At 42.7% G+C, this 21,783-nt stretch overlaps 1 protein-coding gene across 4 annotated transcripts; it reads left to right on the forward strand.

The window, feature by feature from the left end:
• The first annotated feature begins 387 nt into the window (after positions 1-387).
• On the forward strand, positions 388-16,468 carry LOC106582928 (GATA-binding factor 2). Of its 4 annotated transcripts, none has more exons than XM_082967416.1 (6): positions 388-595; positions 6,278-6,736; positions 7,704-8,276; positions 11,386-11,531; positions 14,136-14,261; positions 15,249-16,468. In XM_082967416.1, the coding sequence occupies exons 2-6, from the start codon at positions 6,511-6,513 to the stop codon at positions 15,546-15,548; spliced, it is 1,371 nt and encodes a 456-aa protein (XP_082823542.1). In that variant the 5' UTR covers positions 388-595; positions 6,278-6,510; the 3' UTR covers positions 15,549-16,468. The 4 variants fall into 4 exon arrangements, with proteins under 4 accessions (XP_082823542.1, XP_014022034.1, XP_082823541.1 ...); XM_014166559.3 differs by lacking the exon at positions 388-595 and adding an exon at positions 5,852-5,993; XM_082967415.1 differs by lacking the exon at positions 388-595 and adding an exon at positions 5,885-6,083.
• The last annotated feature ends 5,315 nt before the right edge of the window (positions 16,469-21,783 follow it).

A 21,783-nucleotide genomic window follows, 5' to 3' on the forward strand; every position in this document is an offset into this window, starting at 1 on the left:
CTCTCTCTAACATTCCATAAGGAACTGTTCTGCTTCGACTATGAAGTGGAATTGTTGGCCGGATAAACCTTATGATTAAAAGGGTTTAGGAATGAACACTAGATACCGTGCGTCCCCTCCTTCAAAATCCATATCAAAATGCTCAAAGAAGTCACGACCCGGAAGACAAGATTGGGACTGGTTGACGCACCATAACAACATACATGTCTCCAATGTCTATCAAGTTTTTTTCTTCTCGTTTTCAGCGGAGCTATAGAAAGAAAAAGGGGGAGAGCAGAGCGAGAGAGAGAGAAAGGGAAATAGAGATAACGGGAGAGATAGAGAGAAGGGGGGGGGGGGGGGGGGGGGGGTGCTAAACTGCTTGCCAGCTGACATAACTCTTTTGGGACAGAGGGACACAGCTTCCACAGCAGCATCCCCAACAAACGCGGATTGATTTTTAGGCAGTCCACCACCCATAACTGCGCATAATAGGGAAACGTCAGCGAGAACCACGCAGTGCCAGGCAGGCGAAACCGAGAACCGGTTATAGGCTACCGGACTGAATCTCTCATTACTCCTCTCCCAGACAGAGCAGGACCGAGTCAGTCTGATGGTAAGAGATATTCATTATTTACTATTTACTATTGTTGTTATTGGAATTATTCAGACATGCTGTAAATTCCTTGCAATCGTGTTACTGGTTGGGGTACATCTTGAAAGACTAGTTGTCCATCAACTGAAATTAAATATGTGAGAGTAGGCTATCCAAGCGTAAAGCTCTTTTTTTATCCATCTGCCTATATATCATTTACAATATACTTGCCTCATAATGATGCATCGTTGACTGCACACATTATAGGCTACAGAGAGCCCTAGTTGGCACCGCACTTGGAGTGGCACCGTCACGGAGTAGCCGTGTTAGAATGTGGGAAGAACAAGAGAGCCTATAAGCTATCACAATAATAACAATAGACTACAATTTCACTGTATTTTATGCAAACAGTTTCTCATGTGTTTATCATATAGTCTTCCATTTATAAGAATTCGTTACGCAGCATGTAATCTAATTCTGCTATTATCTTCTGCTTATGTACTGCATGCACTTCCGTAACATCTATAATTACTACTATCAAGCACGGTTTTCTGGCTTGCAAAACAATAACATCATTTTTTTTTAAATCAGACTAAATAGAATGCATAGAAACAGTATGCTATAGCTCCTTTCAGTATTCGTTATTACTTGTCTTTGTAACTATTAGGCTGTATAAACCAGGAATATAACACAATGTGATGCATTGAACATGAAGTCATCTGGTCGAGCTAAGGTCCTCCCAAAGACATACCTTCCGCACCATCGATTAGGCTATCATTTGTCTAGATTCAATTCTTCATGGTTTAACAGTGTTATTACGAGCAGCCCAATCAGTTGAATGAACTGACTTCATGTGGTCTGTTTTTTACTAGATGTTCGTGAAGTATTAAAAAGTTCATCACAATTGAACTTTAATTAAACGTGACAATTGCTGTGGCCTTGGGTTATGGAACTGTGGAATTGTGCAGATCTAGGCGAACCAATCACGGGTGTGAGATCAACATCAGCTTCCTGCAGCTTCGTATTGAGATGACGATGTATGTATCCACTAATCACCTGTGCTTTCAAACGCATTAAGACTCCAGTAACCAACCCCCTTTCATCACAAGAAAGGGCAGTAACGTCATGGTCTCAGTGGTCGAATAGAAACAAGGGCGGGACTGTTGTCTCGAGCAGGCAGATTTATTGCCCTCGTGAGACTGTCATCAGCTAATAAAAATGACACTTACACTCGAAACTCAGCATGTGGCCCCTTACCTATCAGTCACCTCACATGCCATACCAGTTAAGCGTCCCTTTTCTGCGTGTGTGTGTCTCAGATAAGTGTGGTCAAGATGATCACTTAGACCTAATATAAATACACTCTCAAACGATATCAAGGCCAGCGAGGTCCATGGAGCCAAAATGTACAGAAGTCCATCCAATAATGGGCCATTATACTATGAACATTTCCTTTGAACATACAGTAGCCAGACTCACCAACTCAGAAAACAGTTAATGCATCTAGTTTAATATGAGGGTGAAACCCTGTTCTGGGTTCGCACTTCCACTAGGATGGGCTGTGAGCTGTCTGCTTCTGTCTACTCTATAGCCCCCAGTGCCCTGTGCTCGATGTAATTACCCATGAGTAAAGGACAATAATGCTTCAGCTGGTTTGTGTCATTCTCCTCTCCCCAGCTCTGCTTATCTTCACAAACCCCTCTGTGGCTTTCTCTACCCCCCCCCCCCCCCATCCCCACCCCCCATCCCCCACCCTCACCCCTCTGAATAATGATGGATGTTGACCATAAGCAAGGGGAACAAACAGGTAGAGAAAGGCAAGCTCATTTCATAGCAGCACCTGTTAATTATTGGAATGGTCTCTGTTGCTCGTACACCAACTCTGGTTCAGTAATAACCGTGTTGTGTTGCTACCATGTTGTTGTCATGTGTTTTTAATCCCAGGCCCCGTCCCCACAGGAGGCTTTTTGCTTTTTGGTAGGACTTCATTGTAAATAAGAATTTGTTCTTATTAACTGACTTGCCTAGTTAAATAACGGTTAAATAATAAATAAATAATAAATAACAACGGTCCGGGTCATTCACCTTACCTTAGCAATGGTCGTAGGGATATCTTCAACATGAGATGTGCCTTTTGTTAAGTAAATCAGGTGTTAAATGGGGTGAAAATGAGACTGGAGTAGGACTTTAAAGCTGACCGCTGCACAGATAGGCCTACAAACCTATGGCAGAAGAGAAAAAGCATCCTGAATTGACATGGTTTTGCTACCATCGTATTGCCTCTTATTCATAACAAATGCCTGTCAATGACATGTATAGCCAATGAACATTTCTTATGGGAATAAATGTTTTCCCTCAGCCATAGGCAGCAAGGAAGGGTTCATGTACTTACATCCAAGGGCTCTACTGCTCTAGTAGGATAGCATCCCCTGTGAGACAATGCTGCTATGTCCTTGAGCGTGGACCCCCCCCCCCCCCCCCCCCCCCCACACACACACACACACACAAACCCATCATCCCGTCCTTTGTTCCAGCACAGATACAAATGGGATTAATGAAGGTATAAATTACAGAGGGGTAAATCCCGCTGAGTAATCCATTTGGCAAACATGCAAAACAACAATGGAGAGGCTGCTTGCTGGGCCTGACCCACCAAGGCCCAGCCACACTGCACAGAGCGGGCTGCGGTACAGAGGAGCACAGCACCGAGGACAGACAACCACACAGACAGACAAACAGCAGCGGTGATGTCAGGGGGAAAAAAGATGACCTGCTATGATCACTATTAGGGTTTGGTCAAGGCAAGATTTGATTTCCTCTTGGTTTACATCGAAAACATGTAGTCGTTGCATTGCTGTTAAATCGATGCATCATAGTTTAGAAAGATCTCTTGTGTTGATGCTTTTTATTCTTTTTTTAATGCAGTCCTGTACTTTTTCATTGAAATATCTTTAGGGAATATCTATGTTGTACTTTAGACCAAAGTGCCACAGAAAACATTGTTTGAAATCTATGTAACTTGACCTGCCAATGAATGACAATTGACAGAGTTGTAAATGATTTCGAAGAAACCTATTTATTAAGACAGATGTCCTCGCTACACCTGACATTTTCAGCTGCTATAGCTCTCATTTCAGGAGAATGTCTGTTATTCGGGTGATTACATAGGGAAACCCCTGGGTGTGTTATGACCCCACATACACTCATTTGTTGATTTTAGAAGTTGACAAGCACAGAGAGCTGAGCTCATCATGTCATGGCCCCTGACCAGATGCCAATGACTGAATGCCAAGCCACACACACTCTCGCGCGCGCGCAAGCACGCACACAAACACCAACATACACACCCTGCAAACATCCTCATATCAAAGCCCAAACTGTCCAAATGCCCTCGTTCTAACATTGCGTTAAGCTATTCATGCATCCTTTTCTTCACAGGTTGAGTATAGTAGCCTAAGTATGTAATTATTTGATTTAGGCTTGGCCAAAATAACACTGTATTTCTATCAGAATAAACAAAGCTTGGTCCTAACTGATCTCGAGGCTTTTTTGGAACGATTGTGAAGTCCATGCGCTGAGATTTTTTTTCTGTGACGTCTAGTCGGGGCGTCAGAGAGGCGGCCAGTCTGGGCCCCGAGCTCCGTCCAATTATTGTCTGTCAATCACGCACGCAAACGCAAACACACACACACACACACACACACACACACACACACACACACACACACACACACACACACACATTCTTTATTAAAAAAGACATTCAAACATTTTCTTTTTAGTATTTAATATCGTGATGTATGGCACGAAACGTCTTGACTGGCGATTTTTTCCTGGATGCTCTTTCCCCGTATTATTTTGATCAGGTACAGACAGGCCCATAGAATACCTGTGCAAAAGTGTGTAGGCTACAGTATTTCATCACATTATAATAAAATACTACTTGTAGGCTAAACCTAATAACCTCATAACAAGAGCTGGATTATAGACTACATTTTAGGAGGTTCAGTTGGTAGCCTATTATTCAATAGGCTTTTGCTTATGAGTCCTTCTAATCTATTCCTGGTTTGAAATAAATCACAGGTATTTGGGTATGCAGACAGGTATTTGGGTATGTAGAGCGGTTGTAGGACAAAGCCTAGCTGGTTATACCGGCGCACTTGATAAAAGGTTATTGGCGACACTCTGTCTTTATGCCTGTGGTGGACAAGCCTTCTTGTTTCAGCCATAAGGTGAACGTAAACAAGAATTAACAAAGTGTCGCTAATGGTCACCAATTGGTTTTACACAAATGAGGCGGGCCTGACGCCCTGTCTGTACCACCAAGTGAGAAAAAGGGCTCCATTAACATGCAAAAAGTGTTGACTGCTCTAGATCTTAGGCAAAACCAATGTTTTCACAAGAGGAATGTCGTGACTACTAATTAAGACAATTAGGCGCTCACAACAATGGCCTCACTTTCGAAGTCATAAACGGCTCCTCTCCTATTAATCCTAGAGGGACTGAAAATTGGGTTTATATGCATTGCAGGTTCATGTGAACATTCACACTTGCAATTGGTGTTGTTCTACAAGACATTTACATAATTGGCATATAGAATCCTTGTAAAATGTGTCCAAACTGCCGATGCAGTTCTCCACAAGGGCCTATGCTGTAAAACAAGGCAGATGTGAAAACCAACCACTTTACTGTTGAATACAGAATAATAACCAAAAGACTGCTTAATTATTTTATGATGTTTGATAGCATTTCAATTAGCCCACTAAACATGTTGAACATCTAATCTGGTTGGTTTCATTTAACTAGCCTATACAAAATAGCATTGGCATCCACTTTGAATTCAAACTTAGCAATATAATGTTGTGTTATCTAAAGGCAAAACAATCTCAAGGTGGTATGCAAGGCTAAGTGACAACAGCCTATAGGCTACTGCGTTTGCCAGATAATGTAGGCCTAGTTGACTGTTACAGAAATTGTACGGCTTACAATTTACAGTTTCAATTTGCCTCCATCTGGGCTGTCCGTCTCTGAGTGTTGGTAAAATAAGACATTATCAGGGGCAAATTGCTCATTCTGCGAGCTTCACGAGAGAGAAAAGTCCCCCGAGAAATTACACCGCTGATTGATATGTCTTGTAGTTTTTTGGTCCGGGGCATTACTGTTTCGAATGGGAACTGAAAGAGCTGGGATACATGAGCCAATTGCAGCTATACTGATCTGTGATTGGCTTACAGGAGGTCACTGCTCGCTCTTGACTCCGCCCCGGCTCGCTTGATATGGAATTTACTGGCGCCAGTCGCGTCAGTGTACTGCCACAATTCAGTAGGAAAGTGCGCCCGGGTACCTCACGGATCAGGCGTTTCAGAGATTAAAGTGTGTTTGAACAGCTGATCGTAGTCATAGATCAAACTTTCAACAGGTAAATTCAGAATAAATATTTTTTCTCCAATGGAATAAGATTGGATGCATGTGTTATGAGTTTAACATTGCAGCAATGGTGCAATACACTGTAAGTAGTTTTTAAAAAATACAGTTTTGTGGTAAAAGGTCGTCAGTAGGCTATACAATGCTCCTGGGATGATTGAAAATATAGGGAAAACAACAATCTCTTATATTTTGCATACATCGCCGAAGGAGTTGTGCAAAAGAGTCTGGCATCGGGTTGTGTATTAAATTATAAAATGTTGTTGTGTTTCATTTCAGGTGTCAGTAAGAGCCAATAAAACGGATCAAGGATTCTATTTCTGAAGCAAAGAACCTTTAAGGAGAGTGTGCCGAAAACCCGTATGACATCACTACGTCCATCCTTTTCTCCACATTTCGGGACTGTAAAAAGTGCTTAACCCAGGAGAAGGACCACATAAAGATAACTTGTATTTTCAGAAAAAGTACGACGTTTCGGTGATATCTTGGATAAAGTTATCGACGATTTAGGTATGGAAGTCGCAGCCGATCAATCACGGTGGATGGCGCATCATCACGCCGTGTTGAATGGGCAGCACCCGGACTCGCATCACCACAGCTTGGCCCACAACTACATGGAGCCCATGGCGCCGCTTTTGCCCCCAGACGAAGTGGATGTGTTTTTAAACCACTTGGACTCTCAGGGGAACCCCTACTATGCCAACTCCCGGGCCAGGGTTACATACAGCCAGGCACATGGTAAGACGCGCTCAGCCTTGTGACTAAACTGTATTAATTAGGTCCGCTTTATAGCCTTTAGGTCATTGTGAGAGGGTGCAATAAGACAACATGTATCCAACCACCCAGGCTGTTGCTTTAAAACTAATCGACGGTAGGCCTATATTTTTGCCATAACTGATTGTGTGATGTTTAATGCACAAAGACCTTTGGCACAGAACATTTTTCCATTACCAGTAAAAAGTCGTCCATACAGAACCTTGTATTTAAAAACAAATCTATATACGGTATTTTATTCAATATGTGAGAACATAAATGATGTCAACTGAAATACTGTAACACATAGATGTCCATGCGCGTGGCTGTCTCTGGCGCACGGCATGGGTTCATAAAACGAGAATTTCTAGCAAGAGACAGCAAGAGGAAAGGGAAGTATGTCATTTAACCCCTCTGTTGAAGCAGGGGTTTCTAGAGAGAGAGAGAGAGAGAGAGAGGCACTTCCCGGATATAAAATCCAAACGCAAAATTACTAATAACATTATTTAGTCCGAGATCTGGAACTGAGCGACCAACAGGCAATGACCATAGGCAAATAGGAGTTCAGTCGAGGCCTCTACACTGATCCCATTTTCTCCCCGTGGATTTCTTTCTCCCATACATGCTTTCGACAATAAGAGATTGTGTTGCAACAAGCGTAAACATTTACATCTGTAAATATTTTTGTCAAGTAGTCTATGGTACGGAACTGTAGTAGCCTAACTATTGTTTTAGATTTCGCTGGGGACTGTGAAATGGCGTGGTTTTAAAGTCGGTGCCCTGTAGGCTATTTGAATAACCTTTACACTAACAAAAGTATACCTCAATGTCGAGTTTAAATAGTTTGGAATTGACATCAACAGGTGAGGAGACAGCACTTTACGCAGTGTGATAGAACTGGACACATCGCTTTCGATTAGAAAAAAAATAAAATAATATTTCTTATTTACAGCTCGCCTTGGGAGTCCGGTTTGCCGGCCACACCTCATCCACAGTCCCGGCATTCCGTGGCTTGACAGCGGGAAAGCGGCCCTCTCTGCTGCCCACCACCATAACGCATGGGCGGTCAGCCACTTCAGCAAGCCAGGAATGCATCCTGCTAGCTCCGGCTACCCTTGCAGTAGTAGCTCCAGCACTGCTCCGGTGTCTTCCCTCACCCCTGCGTCACACTGCAGCCCGCACCATCTCTACAGTTTCCCTCCTACGCCTCCCAAAGACGTGTCCCCGGACCTCGGCCCTACTTCTCCAACCTCCACCTCGACAAGAATGGACGAAAAGGAGTCCATCAAATACCAAGTGTCACTGGCAGAAGGAATGAAATTGGAGGGTTGCAGTCCTCTCCGCAACAGCTTGGCTTCGATGAGTGCCCAAACTCCCGCAACACACCACCCCATCCCGACCTACCCATACTCTCTCCCAACACCACACGAATACGGCGGCAGTCTCTTCCACCCCGGTAGCCTGCTGGGTGGATCTTCATCCAGCTTTACGCCGAAGTGTAAAAGCAAAGCCCGGTCGTGCTCAGGTGAGTTTCATAAGTCTATTCCTAAACGTACCCTGCACATAAGGAGTCTTGTATAGCCTAATTATGAAATGTTAAGGTATACAAATATTTGGAGTCCATGTTAGGACATTTTAAACCAGTGTCAGGCCTATGTTTTGTCAAAACGCTTTGGAAGCGCATGGATTTCTGTCAGGGCCCAAACAATAAGTAACATTTAGCTTGTTCTAAATGTATTTTACTTGTAGGGGTATGAATGCTTTAATCTTCAAGAAATAGATTGGGTGGTCCTGTAAATGTTTCACTGTCGAACAGTGGCTGTTAACCTCAGGTTATTTTACCCGCAGCGCTTCTCACCTTCCCAAACCTGTCCCAGTGGCTCTTATCTCTGTTCCATCGCATTCGTCACCACTTGTAAACACCGTCCACTTAAATGAAATGATTAAGCATTTGACATGAAACGGCTAATATTTGAATCGCAAATATTCAGGTTTGAACATGATTAAACACTTTTGAGTCGAGGCAAGGAGATAACGGCCTAAAGTCAAACAATCACCAAAATGAAAATACGGATTTCAACGTGAAACATTTATTTATTGTCAATAATTTGGCTTATAGTCTAGTTGGCATAATTATTATAAAGAGGGTGCTGAATATAATAATATTTCAATAGAATATGTAATAATACCTATTGTGAATGTTTTTATTAGTAGGCCTGTTGAAAGTGCTACGTGGCCTAGGCCTATAATAAGCATGTCTGACAGGCCTATCAGATTTAAAAAATAACGTTTTTTTATTACAAAATTGCACGAATGGTAACCTAATCATTCTTTTGAAACCATATTCAATGTGGTCGTGTTTATGTTTATCTTGGCTGGTTGGCTGGATGCTGAAAATAAATGCCACCGATGCCCTTGTTTGGCAGAAGCTTAAAAAATGCAGGAGTCACGACGCTCTGGCGACTCCTGCCATATCCTGTATACCTTGAGTGAACAAATCACGACCTCCACCGTCCACTGCTCGCCCCAATACTAACAAAGCGCTGTCGGGACGCGCTGTCACAGGCGACAGAGCCCTGCTGTTTGTGTTTTTAGGCATGGCCTTGGCCCAGTGCGCTGAGATAGTGAGAAAGAATCAAGCCCAGGGAGATGAAAGGATGATTAACACTAGTAGTAATGACCATATCAAAGACAACAAAGTCATAATACAATAATAATAATTGATAATAAGGTTATGATATTGCAGTAATAACCGTTACTCTTATAGCAGTTTCGGTTCTCCCGAAAAGAGCACATCACCTTCAGATAAATATATGAAAATATTAGATCGTTAATTACATAGTTAATCAAGCCATCACATGAGCTCATAGGGAGACATTTATCATTACATTTTGCTCAGACTAATTAACTCAAAGTTAATTATGCTGTGGGTCTGGTGTCCAAAAATGATTTGAATGTGGAGTCTCACTAACTGTTCGTTAGTGTATAGAGATATTAGCAAACAACTGTCTTCATTTGGATTATCACTACAGATCAAAGTGTTATTATCTGATGTATGCTCAGTAGTTCAATCATTTGTGGATGGGAGATTGGTTATGCAAATGTTTTAATTAAAACGGTATCCACAAATCTTTTAAAGGGATTATTTTGTGCAAGAGCATTGTAACTATCACAACAGAGAAATACACATGAACTTGAAGCTTCCCTTACAGATCCAGAATCAGTAACTCGCACAAGGCCTGCCATTCCTTTATCAGTCCCAAAGTCTGATGGAGCCCTGATTGATTGTTGTATGAAATGCCACATTGACATTTCAGCAGTCAGCACCTACCTTACACAACAGTGTGGCTTCCTGTTTAAATAACCTTAAACTAGCCCTCACCTACATACCTCCTCCCTGGAATGGCAATGGCCTCAGTCTTTCTACTATACTCTCGGCCAGTGGGATTTCAGTGTTCTCTCCCCAAGGAACTTCCCAAATTACACAACAATTCAACAGCTTTTGTATTTTTGGAGCTGGAAGGCGATGTTGTATTGATACTGGTGCCTCTGCTGGACTGACAAAACAGGGAGAGAGAGTCAAACACTCAGAATACACTTCAAAAGGAGCGTTGCCATTGTCCAGAGCAGATCCCTTTCTCGGGTTTAGGTGGGACTATGGGTGTTGCTGACATTATAATAGGAATAAAGGCACGATGCTCTAGGGAGAGAGAGACATGAATTAAACAAGGCCATTTTGGTCGAGGTTCAGCAACGGCCCATTTGACTGAGCCTGTGCATTATATCACAGTGCAACCTGTAAGAGGAGAGAGAGAGAGAGAGAGAGAGAGAGAGAGAGACAGACAACACCCACTGTCTTTCTGCAGCTGAAGATGTAGAAGTGGGTGAAAAGACTTGAACCCTGAACACACCAGAAGAGGGTCACCACTAAATGGGTCACAGTAGCTGCCAGGCACACAAACAGAAACCTAACAATGAAAAGATTTTGTAAATAATTTCAAAAGTCATGAGTAAAGGGAAACATAGAAACCGGGCTGGTATAAAGTGATACTGAGCTATAATTTGGGCACCTATTTGTTGGAGACCACAATGTGGTCAGGCCCACATTTAATACCACCACCACCACCAGCACCACACTCTTCTGTTTCCTCTCATGTGTGCCCACAGCACATGAATTATGTAGCTCTAATTTGATGGTGTCTCACATTCATCTGTTTGGACACCTTTGGACACGTCCTGGCTGTCTCTGGGCTTCCTACCCTGGATCACTTTACATACAGGTGTCTGTGTCCATGGCGATTCGCCCTGAACCAAACTGTACAAATGACAGTCATATGGGATTGTCTTTGGCTGGTACACCTGCACACTGATATGTACACAGAGACACTGTCCTCCCAGTGTGTGTGTGTGTTTGTGTGTGTGTGTGTGTGTGTGTGTGTGTGGGGGGGGGGGGCTTGGACTTCATATTACACTACTAATGAAGAGTGTGTCCAGTAGGCTCTTGATTTCCTCTGTGTCCTCCTGGCGGCTATTGTTTTCAATGTGAATCTGTTACTGTTTAGCTTTTGATGGAGTGTGAACTTTTTAATTATATAAATGTTCCTTTGTCTTCCCTCCACTTGAATTCTGCTCAGAGGGGCGCGAGTGTGTCAACTGCGGTGCCACCTCCACCCCGCTGTGGCGGCGGGACGGGACGGGCCACTACCTGTGTAACGCCTGCGGCCTGTACCACAAGATGAACGGCCAGAACAGACCTCTCATCAAGCCCAAACGCAGACTGGTGAGTCCCCATCTCGCTCCCGTCTACCCTTCCACATCTGAGAAAGGGGGCCAAAATAGAGCACGAAGCAGATACCGCCAGGACAATTCCAGGAAAGTTGTATTTTCCCTATGATCTTCCTGGAATTGTTTGTCCCTCGCACCCCCTGGTGATTGCCTACACCGCCTGTTACAATACTGCTACTATTGCCATTTTAACTGCTATCATTAGTGCTGATACTGCTGATACTGTCACTGATCCCAATGCCCATGCTGCTTTGGTTATCACCATGCTGAAGTGAGTGAAAAACAGTGCACACACACAAATACTTTGTCCAGTGTTTCTGCACAGGCATTTAAGAGCAAGGATTATTCTGAGCCCTGTTATTTCTAATGCACATACGCCTATATATTTTCCTTGTCTCAGGTGGGCTGAATTATTATTGTATGTTTAATTTACAAGTTATTATTACAATACATTTTTTCCCCAAATTATACTGGTTCCTGATTATTTTGAAAAGGTTTATTTGTTAATTTTATATTCAGACCTCTGATTAGGATTCATCATTTTGATTGTATAGGATAGGCCTACTTAACATCTTGTACTTTTTAAGACATTCAAGTTGTGAGAAGTGACTTCATTTCAGTGGCAGTTCAAGGCACATTCCAAATGCTAACTTTTGGGTAGCTCCAAACATTTACGCATTAATATGCAATGGATTTAGATTGATATAAACTTTGAATTCGTTACTTACATTTTGCTAAAACATATTTTAATTGATTTATATAAGGAACTTTTCTACCTTGTTTACCTCTAATGATCAGTAGGGTTTACCCGCCACATCTCATTTCTGTATGGGCTAGATCTGAATAGTTTTGTTCTGACATAATTAAATCATACTACTATACATAGGGCTAATGGGAATATTTCAATCAATAGCTAATACCTTACTATCTAATTAAATGGACACTCGTTATGCATCCGTCCAGTCATGCAGTTCCAAAGACGCAATAGTTGGATCACCAAATTGTAGCCCAATTCACTCGTGTTGTTAAATGTTTTAATTTACAGGTGTAGGCTAACCCACGCGGTGGCCCATTTGAAATATCATAATTGTTTAACACATTGCAATGGTCGCCTGAGTTTGTCTTTGCCTAGGTTTTCTTCCATTGAGATACATGTAATGGGATGGAGAACATTGCGAATGTTGTTTTTTATTTCTATAACTGTCTTTTTGAAATATATTGTAACAGACTGTATTAGCGTTATTGTCAGCATTAGTGGAACAAGTAGGCTATAAGTCATTTTAGCGCAGCTTGGTGTAAATACGCGCGCCTCTGACTCGTTCTCCCGATGAGAAGTCCATTACATTTTCCATTTGTCGGTCTGTGGCCACAGCTTTGCATTTTCAACTCAAGTGTTTTCAGAGTTCTGTTCAAAGGGCATCCAGTTGTTTCCTATTCGGATATCTGCCCCGGCACGATAAGGAAGCCAGGCTCCCGGGTGTTTCCGCCTTCAACAAATACCGCTGCATTTTGTATGGACCCGGCAGGCCAGACTTTTACAATATACTGTAAAGCGATTATCATAACACTATAGGACCCAGTTATGTGTGAAGAGAGAGAGAGAACGTGAGGGGCGGGATGGTGGTGGGGATTGGAAAATAAATGTATTTATGTTCTTGGTCTCTTGTTTGCTAGTCATGCTCGGTTGGCACTGGCTCAAGCTTTATGCGCCGGAATGCGATGTGTTTTTTGTTGTAGTAGTATTCTATTTGTCTGCTTTTTAAATTCCGTCCGTCGCCATCCTAGTTTTTATTCGGGATGTTTTGCATGAACCACTGTCATAAAACCCAAAATTAATTAAAATAAATCGATAGGCCTACATGCAATATACATGGCTGTAGTGTTATTGTATTGTGAGCCTAAATGTTTCTTATTATGTATGAAGAATAGATCTGTAATGGACACAAAGCGCATTGGCAGACAGGGTCCTGGTCTTATAGACGCCTATAGTCCGAGTCGTTTGATTCTCTGGATCAAGGGAAGGGAGAATCATGCGTAGAGACGGTATAAATTATTAATGAGCCCTATCTAATTTTTTTATTAAATGAATTATGACAGCAGAAATTGGTACAAGAGAGAAACAACGCATTTCAGAGAAACAGCTTTTGTAGCATTGCACAAATTGGAACATTGAATTAAGCTTGTGTAAATCACAGAATATATTCAATTAAACAAATACAGATGTGACTCCCTGTAAGCAATTTCATGAGTCTAACAGGCGCTGGCCTGGCTTTGAAGTTATTTGTGAATGTAGCCCTGAGAGTGGGACATTACAATAGGCTATAAAACGAGATGTTTTAAGTTTTAAACGCAGAAATATCCTATAGGCAAAATTCCCGAATGAACATTTGAAATGTAAAGGCCTAGCCTATATTAGGCTATGCCTTAGGCTACGCCTACATGGCTATGGTAGTTAATTTCAATAATCGTATTCATGTCATGTTCACTTTCCTCGTTGATCTCTGTTGCCTAAGCTAATACAATCGTCAAATCAGCGAACATTTGAATGGCTTTATTCATAATGTAGCCTATTAACGTTCTGCCTTTTTCTCCTCCTCAGTCCGCTTCGAGACGAGCTGGCACCTGCTGCGCTAACTGTCAGACCACCACCACCACCCTTTGGAGGCGTAACGGCAATGGCGACCCGGTGTGCAACGCCTGCGGGCTCTACTATAAACTGCACAACGTAAGTAGCCTAACCGCTTACATAGAAACTGCGGGGCGAGCTGGTCAAGTGGGCGGACAGCTTGTATCGATTTAGGAGCGGGGGCGAGAGATGCAAAGCCTGCTTTCCCTGTGAAGCAGAACCCGCGGTCGTTTTTTCCCTTTTTATTAATCCATCTTTGTTTCAATGGGGGGTGTTACTCCCAGGAGAGGCTAGAGGGTGGGACTGTCATTCTGGGTAACGCGTCAGTTACATTGATGTCAGGGTAACGCGTCAGTTACATTGATGCGAAATTGTCTGAGAGTAGCCCTTTCAGATCCAGCATGGCTTCCAGTCCTGTGTGTTCATGTTTAGTGAGATAATTATATACAATAGCCTAACAGGCTCATGCCTTTTATTGTGGCTTGATCATCCAATGCCTGTTAAATCTGTTCCACAACATTTATGGCACATCAGATTTTCCCCCTCGTGTTTATTAAGAAGGCAACATGTTTTCCATCATAGTTGTTTGGAGTTTTCTAAATGATCTAAAAGTACGAATTACACTTGACATAATTGATTATAAAATCACTAAGAGTGCAAGAAAATGTCCAATGACTAATAATTGAGTTATGAACAGTTAAAAAAAAAGAAACACAGTTTAAAAAAAAAACTTTACTTAACTAGGCAAGTTAGTTAAGAACAAATTCTTACTTACAATGACAGCCTACTGGGGAACAGTGGGTTAACTTCCTTGTTCAGGGGTAGAACGACAGAATTTTGCCTTGTCAGCTCAGGGATTTGATCCAGCATCCTTTTGGTTACTGACCCAACACTCTAACAACTAGGCTACCTGCCACCCCCAGGTGGACTATTTGATTTTGAAACCCACATAATATTAACATGAAGCCTATATGTAGTAGCCTATATATATTTTTATATATATTTTTAACCTTTATTTAACTATATTACTCAAGGCTTGTCTGACTACTCCTTAGCTAACATCCTTCCTCCCTGGCCTCTCCACAGGTCAACAGGCCAATGACCATGAAGAAGGAGGGCATCCAGACACGAAACCGCAAGATGTCCAGCAAGTCCAAGAGGGGCAAGCGGTCCGGAGATGGCTACGATGAGCTGTCCAAATGCATGCATGACAAGTCCTCTCCCTTCGGCGGTGGCCCCGGCCTGGCTGGACACATGACCCACATGGGCCACCTTCCCCCCTTCAGCCACTCCGGACACATGCTGCCCACTCCCACTCCCATCCACCCTTCGTTCGGCCATCCTCACCATCACTCTGGACGGTCGCCGGCCTGGGCTGAGCACTGAAACCTCCTGAAGCCCCTCCATCACCCCTCCACCATATCATCACCACGACTGCTTCTGTTTCTAGAGGGGGAATTGGGCTCACTGTCAGTAGGACATTGTTTTGCCTGGCCTCATTTAGAGAATGATGGAGAGGAGACGTGACTGAAGGGAGAGAGAACGTGAGAGGGCGACGGTGAAGTGGAACGTGGGCGTGTTGAGTTGCTCCCTTTAAGTTGCCTTTTTTTACTGAGTCACTTTGGTACCCCTCCCACCCCATGAGAGAAAATATGTGAGGTATTAGGAGAACCACTGCTTTCCCCTCCTGAACCTCTGTAGTGTAATGAGACCAGCCCCCCCCCCCCCCCCCCCCCTCCCCCCCTCCCTTCCGCCTCTGTCCTGGCTGTTGTGGACAGACTGTTGACACCGTGGGTATGAGAGACTTTCTGAACCAGCCTCCCCCACACACACACACACACACACACCCACACACACACACACACACACACACACACACACACACACACACACACACACACACACACACACACACACACACACACACACACACACACACACACACACACACACACACACACACACAACTGACCCCTTACCCCTCACATGCTGGAATACACACCACCCACCTGGTCCCCCTGGACTTTATTGGGAAAAAGAAGCAAGCAAACAGAAAGTTTATATAAAGTTAATAATTGTTATTATTGTTGTTATAATTGATGTTATACTAGTTGTTATGATAATTTATTTTCACTCTTTTTGCTTTCTTCAGAACACAAGGATATTGTTACGATTATAATTTCATTGTTATTATGTAAAGAAAAGAACACAGACTTATCTTACACGAGACATTGTTCCTGAGCTGTACGTTTTTATCATTTTTCCATCTCACAAAATAAAGGAAATAAAGTTTAAATACTAAATAATGTCACTGAGTCCTTGAAACGTGAACTGTATCGTGTCTCTGTCTCTCTCTCACTGTCTCTCGCTCTGTCTATTGGAGTGTCAGTGTGAATTCCAGTGTCGGGGAAGAGGTTCTGATTTCTGCTATATTTCTAAGTGATATCAGATGTAATGAAGCCAGCTCTATGATCCCCAAAGCGCAGTAATGGTTTTGTTGTGCTCCTCCCCTGAGTGATGTGCTGCTGTTTATAGAAGGCTTCTTTGTGGAGCTCAGGCCCCAGGGTGCACCAGTGTGACCCAGACAGCAGGCTCCAAACCCAGGGTGAGCACAGGGCTCCCACGTCACACACTAACGCGTACACATGTCCTACAGAAATACACATTTTCGGTTCATATTACAGTTTTTTTCTATCGCTTTGGTGCGATTTTCACAAGTACAGTATGTGGTACATTTTCACAACACTTAGTACAAAACAAGGCAGTTGTTTAAAAATTCTAAGCACATTTTCAATTGACTAAGTACGACACACAAAATCACAGTCCCTTTTTCACCAAACTTAGTCAGTGTTTCATCTAGAAATACATATTTCACATTGGAATACATGTTCATATAAAGTCAGTTGCTTTTCACAATGCAATGCTCCCATTACCTTTGATATGATTGTCTTCTCATCTGTTAAAATACATTTGACTATTACTTAATCCGACTGCTCTTAATTGATAATCACTTAACTATTTGGTAAACCTACAGCTTTTAAAGTGGTTTGCCTGTTTCACACTGCTTCACAAAAATTGTACTGGCAAAAAGAGTACTGTAATACTGTAATATATACAATTTACGTAGAAGACGGTTTTATCCAACATGAAAACAGTCCACAAGTCTGGTGTTGCTAGGGCCATGCTCTTATGAAATAAGCAATGTACAGGACCACTACAACACACAAGTACAACCAATACTGTAAAATACAATACACAGCTTCAATATAGACGGAAGATGTATGATTGCCATCCCCATGAGCGTACCACCCTCCTTCAGGCCATGGATGAGGCATGACATCATTTCAATCCAGACCTATGTCAGGCATTCTCCCCAGGTGCATGAACAATGAGGACATTTACTGCGATTTCCATGAGAACTTATAGCCAAATACTCAAGACAAGCTTGATGCAAACATTTAGTTTCTTTCATTTAGTTTGTTTGAATACATTGTGAAAGATGTCTTCAGTGGAAATTTGATGTTCAGTCAATTTTAGTGGGTAGTATTGCCTAATGTGAACAGTGTAATTAATGTACAGAAATTTACAGTACAGCAAATTGCATTCAAAGGAGAATTTTTAAACATGTATCTTGATTTTTTTTCTATTGAATTAACTGGTTGTTGTGTGTTTTGGTGATTAAATCGATGTTCTTATGGTATTTTACATATGGTATTTTACAGTAAAGTTATTGTTTGGATCAATGGCTGTGCAGTAAAATATGTCTCATAACAAAATGAATGCACAATAAATGGTTTTGAATATAGTACTTGCTGCGTTACAAGTATTAATAGTTTGGAGTTTTGTGCTAAGAGTTTGGAAAATTCACCACATATTTGTGAAAATAGCACCAAAGCGATTGAACAAAAACTTTATTCCTCCCTTATTTGCATCTCGATTCCTCGTGTCCCTCTCCCAGAATGCCCCTCTCTGGGCCACAGCGCGGTGATTGGAGTGAGAGGAAGGACAGAAGGTCTTTAGTGGGAGAGAAAAGAGGAAGGAAAGGCAATCAGGCGACCTGTGAGCAAACACATGGGAGGTTGTTTGGACCCCTCACACGCAGATGTGCTTGCAGCTGAGGACTGCAGGAAATAGCTCTCAACTCTCTCTCCCTCCGTCTGCTGTTTTGTCTCTCTCTCTAGCCCTGTTTATACCTGCCGTTAACATGTTTCTTTCATCCTGGTCTTGTTCTGATCTTGACGGTTTACACTGATCACAATCAGATCACAAAGCATCTTTTAATCGTCTACACACAATCAGAATGTGGACAAGATCAGGACCAAGGCTGCATGTTAGAACCAGGTATAAACACGACCTCTCTCTCTCTCTCTCTCTCTCTCTCTCTCTCTCTCTCTCTCTCTCTCTCTCTCTCTCTCTCTCTCTCTCTCTCTCTCTATCTCTCTCTCTCTCTCAAGCTAAACGGAGGAACAGAGGAAACCATCAGCAGAGCCTGCAGCTAATGAGCCGGGCAGATTAGGGCCAATCCAAGGTCATCCTCACTGACCGCCTAGCTGCCCTCACACACCACGGCCATGGCAAACAGGTCCTGGACAGACGCCATCAAACAGAACTAGTGCCACCCTATCCGAACTTGGACCATAACACTACCCACCCTGTTACCCTGTGTAGTACGATCAGCTTTGTATCTATGGGAATTGGCATGTTATGTAAAATGGGCAAAAAATGACTCTGCATCATTAGTCTATAATAAATAAAGCCATGTAGCTACAAAAATGTGTTAATATATGAATGAATATAATGTCTTGTATTCATAAAGGGCATTCTAAAGTGCTCAAAGTGCTTTACATTATAAGGGGGGCAGGGAATCTGACCACATACACTACCAATACATGGTGATTTCCAGTGACGTGTGTGTAAAGATGTCTGAGCCCCAGAGCGAGAGCCTGAGATCCAGCCCTCCTCAATGAGGCCCTCCAGAGGGAAAGAGAAGTCCTCCCAAAAATAATACAGCAGTCTGCCAGAGTCTAAGAGACAGGAGAGACGGGAGGGAAGGAGACAGCTGCTCTGTCCTGCTGCATGGAAGGAGAGGGTTCCACTGATATGGGTAGCAGACGCCATACTCATCGAGAGTGAGGGTTTGATCTAGGGATAGTTATAGGTTCCTCTTCAGAAGTATTGGCTCCTTGACACCTTTTAAACCTGAGTGGATGTACATAATAAACCGTTTGTGAGTGGCTATGTGTATAAATCAGCATGGGGTGACATAACCACATTGGACAGAACATTTCAGGAATTTGAATCTCTCTAAGAAAGATAATAACAGGATCAAAAGTAGTGATACACTTCAGAACAACTATAATAACCAGCAAGTATTTATAGCTAATTTTACCTTCACCGCCAAGGTAGCATTAAACTACAGCAGCAAAGCTCCAAAAATATAGTTGAAGATGGAAGATGACCTTAGATGAGGAGCAGGGTGAAGATGCTGGTTGTCTTCATCAGAGTTCTGAGAGCTTTATGAGACTTCAACCTGGGACTTTTATGTCCCCTCTGTCCCACTCTCCCTCCCTCATCCTCCAGATATCTTTCCTTCCGTATACCCCTCTCTGCCTTCACCTACCTCCCCCCTCTCCCACAAACCCCCTCCTCTGGCTCTCTACAACATCTCCACCCCTCCCACTCCCAATTATTTCTCTTCTCCCTCTCCCACTCCTTCCATATATTTGTTTTTCTATCAAATTGAATTAGCAGAATCAAAAGGTAGTTGGCATTTCCCCACACAGAGTGGAGTTAAGGAGACAGGGAGGAAAGATGAAAGGAAGTGCAGCTCGGTTCAGACAAAGTTCTCCTGGACTGGATACGTGTGTGTGTGTCTTTGAGGGTGGGGTCTGACCTTCACACTAGCCTAACTGAAAAAGCACCCTCCCCTTCTACCCCAAACCCCTAGTAGGACATGAGGATGTAAAACTGGGTATATTCTGGACTATATTTAGAGCTTTAAAGAATGGGACGTGTAGTCCTGCCTGTGTACATGCCACATCATTGAATGTTATACTTCCTATATAAATGATGTTATCTATGAATAATTCAGGTCTTACACTTCATGTAAAAAGATGGCACTGCAGTGAATAGCTGCCGTCTTACAGGCTCCTGAGCAATTCTGCTATTTTGTGTGTTTTTTTACATAATGTTTCCTCCATCATTTCCTATGACCGAAAACAGAAAACACTAACCTTGATTTGGATGAAGATTTCTACTTCAATGAGTCAGCAGCTATGTATGTTATGGTTACCCCAGACCAGGCCCTGATCCCCGTGATTCCAAAGAGGAAGCGGCGGTGAAAGCGAGGCGGCGTCATGATTAGACTACGTCGGCGAGCATCTTGACCGCCATTGCCCTCTGTTTTGTTGTCGAATGTACAATGACTAGAGAACGAACTGAACGAGCATCTTTCGAGACTGTCCTATCAACGGGACCAGAAGAACTGTAATATCCTATGTTTCTCTGAGTTGTGGTTGAACAATGACATGGATAATATACACGTCATTAGCTTTACCATGCATCGTGAAGATCAGACGGCAGCTTCTGGGTAAGCTGAGAGGGGGAGGGCTGTGTCTCTTTGTTAACAGCAAATGGTGCGCAATCTCTAATGCTAAGGAGTTAGAATACCTCATTAAAAGCTGCAGAACATACTATTTACCAAAACAGTTTTCATCTGCTGAACTGTATATTTTTCGTAGCTGTTTATTTACCACCACAAACCAATGCTGCCACTAAGACTGCACTCAACGAGCTGTATAGAGCCATAAGCAAACAAGAAAATGCACATCCAGAGGCAGCACTTCTCGTGGGGTTTTTAATGCAGAGAAACTGAAATGTATCTTACCTCATTTTTACCAGCATGTCACCTGTGCAACTGGAGTCAACACAGCTATAGATCACCTTTACTCCACACACAGAAACACAAACAAGGCTCTCTCTCGCCCTCTCCCTTTGGCAAATCTGACCATAAATATATCCTCCTGATTCCCGCTTATAAGCAAAAACTCAAACAGGAAGTACCAATGGCGTGCTCAATATGGAAGTGGTCCGATGAAGCGGAGGCTAAGCTACAGGACGGATTTGTCAGCATCATTAATAAGTACATCGATGACGTTGTCCCCATATTGACTGTACGTACATATACCAACCAGAAGACATGAGTAACAGGCAACATCCGCACTGAGCTAAAGGCTAGAGCTGCCACTTTCAAGGAGTGGGACATTAATCCGGACACTTATAAGAAATACCGCTATGACCTCCGACGAGCTTATGTCGCTTATGCCTTGAACTGGCCCTGTTTTTATTGCATGATAAGTCATGTACTCCCCCTCACATAATTTTGTCCCACTATGCCCCACCTCCATACAGCAACTGCTACAGCTGCACTTAAGCTTGGATGCACACAGAAAATAAAAAAACGAGAAGAGAAAAATTCTAACAGGAAATACTTATGCAGTATTATTAGGACCGATTGAGACCCAGAATCTGACAAAGGAAGGGTAGTACAAGATTGATAAACAGAAAGTTGGGTAGCCTACCTCATATTAATTTGTGACATATTCAATACATTTGTATAAAT

This window comes from Salmo salar, chromosome 22 (assembly GCF_965601325.2).
Source record: "Salmo salar chromosome 22, fSalSal1, whole genome shotgun sequence".
In the NCBI taxonomy this organism is placed as follows: domain Eukaryota; kingdom Metazoa; phylum Chordata; class Actinopteri; order Salmoniformes; family Salmonidae; genus Salmo; species Salmo salar.